Source organism: Bremia lactucae, linkage group LG7, assembly GCF_004359215.1.
Source record: "Bremia lactucae strain SF5 linkage group LG7, whole genome shotgun sequence".
Classification (NCBI taxonomy): domain Eukaryota; phylum Oomycota; class Peronosporomycetes; order Peronosporales; family Peronosporaceae; genus Bremia; species Bremia lactucae.
The window spans coordinates 3337445-3342972 of record NC_090616.1 but is presented as its reverse complement, the minus strand read 5'-3'; the positions used below and the strand labels follow the sequence as shown (position 1 = coordinate 3342972).

Sequence of the window (5528 nt, the reverse complement as noted above, 5' to 3'; positions counted from 1 at the left end):
GGGTGTGGTGCACATTTGTGACCAACCCTTGTGGATGTGATGCACATGGGTGCATTCACATTAGGAGGGATGACGGCTAGCGTCATCCGTGATGACGGCTAGCGTCATCCGTTACGCGAGGTATCTAGAAAGATACGCTCGCAAGACAAATTAAACGATCCTCGCTGTGCTAGGGTGTGTGCTTAAGTAGATCGTGGCCGCACTACGACGTGCCCGCCTACAAAATCAGTCTGAAAATTACTACCTACTGGTAAGTGCGTACGAGGAGACGGATTACCGCTCCCGTGACGACACTTTACCAGAGTTCTTAGTGTGTTGAGTGAGGTCGCTTGCGCGCCCACCACAACTACCTCACTGCACGCAAGAGAAGCAGGTTTAACCGCTTCCTCGCTGTGCTAGGGTGTGTGCCTAACTAGAGCGTGGCCGCATTACGACGTGCCCGCCTACAATAGGAGCGTCAGAAGACTCCCTCTTGAGATGGTTTGTCGAGTTGGACGATGCCATAAGGGCGCGTCACATCGGCCCCGTTACAATAATGGTATATATCTACCAATGGATAAGATTTTAGAATATTACCATGTAAAGTAATATTCTCCAAATATTATTTACCATTTAGATAATATATTAATTAAATGTAACGATACACCCCGTTACACACACTGTATGCACTGAAACAGTCCTTTCCCTTGAAGCAATTGCTACTTACGGAGTCCTGCGTGTCCTACCAAATATTGTCTTTACGCAATAAAAAGATCTTCTCGCGACATTTCATTTAGGAGCCGCAAAGTACGATCGCTGTGTACTTCGATACTAATATATACGCGATGTCTAAGCGTGCAGCGTGTTCGTATGTGGCTGCATCGCGCCTCCATCTTCGGTGGGAATATTTAGCTACCACACGCACAGCGGTGCAGGCAAAGGCAAATTGTCTGCAAGCTACTTGTTCGTTTGCAGCAGCGGGAGACAATGCCATTATTCTAAATATGCTTGCAGGAGCGGCCGACGCCGGCCAATTTCGCACTTTGTCATGCTAATTACATGCTTAGGAACGTTATTTTTCATCTTGCTAAAATAAAATGCGACGATTTTACTGTATTGCTTGCATTGTTTCGTTTTTTAAGCCCTGGCCGCTCTGACGCTGCCAGATGTATTAGAGTAATATACCATGGCATTCTACGTACGGATAAACGCTATGATTCCGCAGCCAGAATTGCATCGATTTTTTGATAAAAAAGACTGTAATCGGGCTGAGTACACAACTTGTTATCGGTATAGTTGGATGCTTGTGAAATTGCTGCTCGCCGGTAGTGGCAATTTCATGGTCGTCAGTGAGGCTCACCACAATAGAGTCAGACGCGACGGCGGAATTAAGCCTCATCTTCTTCGCGCTTTATGCAAAATTTCCAGGTCGGATTCTCGCTCTCTAGCCGTCTTTAAAACCGTTCAAATCGTTGAGAGGTCCCCAAATCTATCAGCCCCCTGATGCCGATGCCCCACCCGAGAACGCCGGCCACGCCAGGCTCACAGACGTCAACTGCTTACGTAAGCCTAAAGACTCGACTGCATACGCCCATGGCCGAGCCCGAGATGGTCGTGTGGCTGCGGGACCTCTCGCTCGCCATCACCACCAGCCACAAACCCAATGAGGACATCTGCTTTGAGCTCGTGGTTCGTCGAAAGCATCCAAACTCCTCCCATCTCTCGGTCGAAGCGACGATGTGGACTCAGAGTCGACCGATTAGTGACTTTAGCATGCTTCGACAAAACCTCCTTCGTGACCTTCAGCAAGGACACAGTTGTTCAGCCGAGTGTAAGTGGCTCTACGCTGTCGTGAAGCAGCACTTCCCCAAGACACAGACAATGTTAGCACCATGTGCGCTAAAAACTGAGCGGTGGCGAGTTGCGCTACTGCGAGTGCTGACTACGATTCAATCGACGTTGGTGACACACGGCAATCGCGGCTGCAAAATGCTAATGGGAGACGTTCTAAAAACATTTTCAACATTTTTAATGGGCGATCGCACATCCCTCACGCGAACAGCCCTCGCGTTACCAGCACCCTATCGCCAGGGCCTAATCAGCCTACCAAATAGCTTAGGTAAAAGGCTCGCGAGCCTTCGGACGTCCTCGCGTATCCGCCGGTGATGGGCTTCCGAGGAGGCTAAATATATTGCTTGAATCTTGATGAGCGAGTGAGAACTCGAGTGATTACGAACAGATATCTGTTCGCACGTGTTTCACGACCGTGGTCCGTTGCATCTCTTCAATGCTTTCATGAAGTGTTTTTCATTATTACTGAAACCTATCTATCGAGTCTCCATTTATAAATAGCGATACATGATAAAGCCGCACATTCGACGCTTCAGGATGGAAGCGACCAGAATCTGGTTGACGCACATCTAACAGGGCCAGTTCTGCCCCTTCTTGAAACCATTCACAGCTAGAATTTAAATATGCATGCTTTTTAGCATTCGTGTGCATGTCATCGCCACCAAAAGCATAGTGAGAGCTAGGTAAAAATACGAAATTATGCCGCAACCATATCGTTTTTGGTCACTATAATCCACGCAAGTTTTAAGCGAAGCTTTGCGGGTTGAGTGAAGGTTCTGTCGTCCGTGTCATTGTATTGTCGAACCTGTACAATCCTATTGCTTCCCGACCATCTTCATTGGATAACAGTTTGTTTCTGTCTGCAGAACTAAGGATCCGTCGCACGCATGTGTAACAAAAACGGCATCATTCTCGCGTGCAAACGTATAAATGCCTTTATTCGTCAGGGCGGACCAAAAATTTAAAGAGATTTACTGAGATTAGTAAAATAATTGTCTCTTTGAGTAATTAACGCAACGTGTCACGAATGCTGCAATTAAGCACTGAATCACTGCTCTAGCAGCACCACTTATGTATGGCTGTGCAATTGGCTCGACGTTCAAATCTACAGATCATGTGTGTGCCGCCTTAGGAAGAACCACTTGTTGGATTTGCCAGTACATATCCAGATGACTGCCGTTCCATCACTACACTACGGTTCCAATGTGTCGTATCGTCAAAGCTGCAGCCACTGGTTGTCCGATTGGCATTTGAATCAGCCGTTAAACCGCACCTCGTTGCAAGCACACCATTTCTAAATTAGTGTCAGTGCACGATGACCTCTACAAATAATGTGCTAGCTACATCCAAACCACCGCCATCGTATAACTCGTTCTCATCACGGAAGAGGTCCTCGCCAGCCGTTAAGCCGTTGCCTGAAGATGTGGCGTGGCTCAAAGACACGAAAGTAGAGATGACCACGACCAACTCCATCCGCGCTGCCGTGCAGTTCAACGTGCGTGTGGTCTACCATCCGTCCGGCTTCATAGAGACGACTTGGGAAGTTAAGCGAACATTCGACCAATTCAAGGCATTTCAAAAGCGCCTGCTGCAGGCAATCCAGCCCAAGCACAACTGCAAAGCCGAATGCCGCTGGCTTTATAATACTGTTAAAAAGCACTTTCCCAAGCCGACTCTTCTGGGCTCACGCTATCCGCCTATTGTCGAACAGCGGTGCAAGGCTTTGTTACAGCTACTGACGACGGTTCAAGCATCAGTGGTGAACCACGGTAACCGCAGCTGCAAATTTATGATGAAGGCCGTAAGCGCCGAGCTCGCCATCTTTCTCGTAGGGGACGACAGTCAGTGCACTGACGGCTCGACACCTCCCGAGACGCCCACAACAGCTTCCGAACTCGAGACGCCCGTCAGACCGTTGCCGTCTTTCACATCTTCTGCTTCATCTGACGAAGGGGAGGGCGACGACGACGACACGATAAATAGCTTTGATGATGCATTCATGGGGTGGAGCTTGCCAATGGAGCACTTACATCTTGACTCCAAGCCTCCAACTTGTTCTACGTAAGTCATGGATTCATTACCATGCATGAATTATTTAAACAAAGCAGCATAGAGACACATGCGTCTGCTTTACTTGAGTTGAGTGTTTGCCAACTATTTAATCTTTTAAATACAAACAGTTCAATTTACAGTAAAAGAGGCATTTTAAGTAAAACATTGGCGGCTTGCAAGCCGACAACCAATCGTCAAAACAATGAGAAGTGCAAAAAAAAAACATAGCTTCCTAAATTACAGCACGTCATGCTCGTCGGAGCATCGTCCAATCGTGCTGCAAACGGTCTGGTTCGGATCGACACAGTGCAAAAGCTACATTTCAGTTTATCGTTACGAGTATTCAATATGTTTAGTGCATTTGAAAGGGCACCTGACCCTTATTGCACTTGGCAACAGACTCGAATCTGTGAGTAACTTGGTCGCTTTGTTTTCTCGTCCAATCGCTCAACTGCAGCACCACTAAATGCTCAAAAAATCACCTACCCACAACGAAACGATATATCCTACAGAAAACGGCAACACAACGAACAGGGTTTAAGTCAAGACAGAAAAAAGCAAAACGCTCACAGAACTCAGCGAGTACGCAAATCTCACTTTCAACACAGTTGATCAGGCTTAAGCCAATAGTGGGAACTATGGTAGAAATTTCAAGCTGCACCGCCGTAAACAGTGATAGAAGCAGCGGCGGGATTAATCTTTCGGCCTCTCGTAGGGCCACGAGTCTCAAGCGCGTTGGATCTGAGTCTGTTCCTGAGGCTGTGACGTGGCTAGACCACTTGACAATGGAGCTTAAGACAGCAACCGCAGGCGGCAAGACCCAATACCAACTGACTATGAAGTACACACCTTGCCAACAAAAGCTGGCATCGTGCACCACGTGGACCATCAATCACAGCTTTGACGAGTACAGGGCTTTACGAAAACGTCTTCTCAAGCGTATGCAACATGGCCACTTGTGCGGTGCTGAGTGCAAGTGGCTCTACAAAGTGGTCAAGCACTATTTTCCACGGAAATCGGTTTTTGGCAACTATTGGCCCAAGGTGGTGGCATTGCGGCAACAGACGCTCATTCGGTGTCTCACCACCATGCAAGCCTCGCTTGTGAACCGAGGCAATCAATGCTGCCACGTCCTCGTTCATGATGTGGCGGCCGAGCTCAATTGCTTCGTGCTGAAAGATATGAAGAATCCAGATTTTAATGCAAGCCCCAGCATTTCGCATTTATCCTTGCTGAGTGCCGCTACGCTTCACTCGACGAGGGAAGCTGATTGTGAGTTAGAAGGCGAGTGAACAGCAGAAGAATGGTCTCGACGCGTTGTGCGTCTGTGGCAATCCCAACATAGAAACAGAAGCTTACTATCGGTGTTTAACCTTTAAACATTCAGCAGCAGTTTTGCTAGAATAAAGACTCACCCTTGGCTCTCAGGGCTCTCCAGTCATTCAGCAACGACCATCTGCGAGTGAACTATAGTTTTCGCTTGTGCAGGCCTCATTCTTACAAGATAAATACTGTTCAGACATTAGTGCGTTTTTGGCTGCCATGCAACACAATACAAAAATCAATTAATCCCTTTGTTTCATTGAGTCTTTTTCACTGGAGGAAGTGTATTTTGAAAGAAAATAAAAAGTTGCCGAAAGAGAGTT

At 47.4% G+C, this 5528-nt stretch overlaps 4 protein-coding genes across 4 annotated transcripts; all 4 read left to right on the top strand.

Annotated features, from left to right (window-relative positions):
- Window positions 1–824: 824 nt before the first annotated feature.
- On the top strand, window positions 825–1034 carry CCR75_009439 (uncharacterized protein; the record flags this gene model as incomplete). The annotated part of the gene is made up of 1 exon (XM_067967478.1): window positions 825–1034. One exon carries the CDS (start codon window positions 825–827, stop codon window positions 1032–1034), a length of 210 nt encoding a protein of 69 aa, XP_067822458.1.
- A 448-nt stretch (window positions 1035–1482) lies between these two features.
- CCR75_009438 (uncharacterized protein) lies at window positions 1483–2145 on the top strand (the record flags this gene model as incomplete). Its single annotated transcript, XM_067967477.1, has 1 exon — window positions 1483–2145. The coding sequence occupies one exon, from the start codon at window positions 1483–1485 to the stop codon at window positions 2143–2145; it is 663 nt and encodes a 220-aa protein (XP_067822459.1).
- Window positions 2146–3145: 1000 nt separating this feature from the next.
- CCR75_009437 (uncharacterized protein) lies at window positions 3146–3895 on the top strand (the record flags this gene model as incomplete). Its single annotated transcript, XM_067967476.1, has 1 exon — window positions 3146–3895. The coding sequence occupies one exon, from the start codon at window positions 3146–3148 to the stop codon at window positions 3893–3895; it is 750 nt and encodes a 249-aa protein (XP_067822456.1).
- A 625-nt stretch (window positions 3896–4520) lies between these two features.
- Window positions 4521–5174, top strand: CCR75_009436 (uncharacterized protein; the record flags this gene model as incomplete). Its single annotated transcript, XM_067967475.1, has 1 exon — window positions 4521–5174. The coding sequence occupies one exon, from the start codon at window positions 4521–4523 to the stop codon at window positions 5172–5174; it is 654 nt and encodes a 217-aa protein (XP_067822457.1).
- Between the last annotated feature and the right edge of the window lie 354 nt (window positions 5175–5528).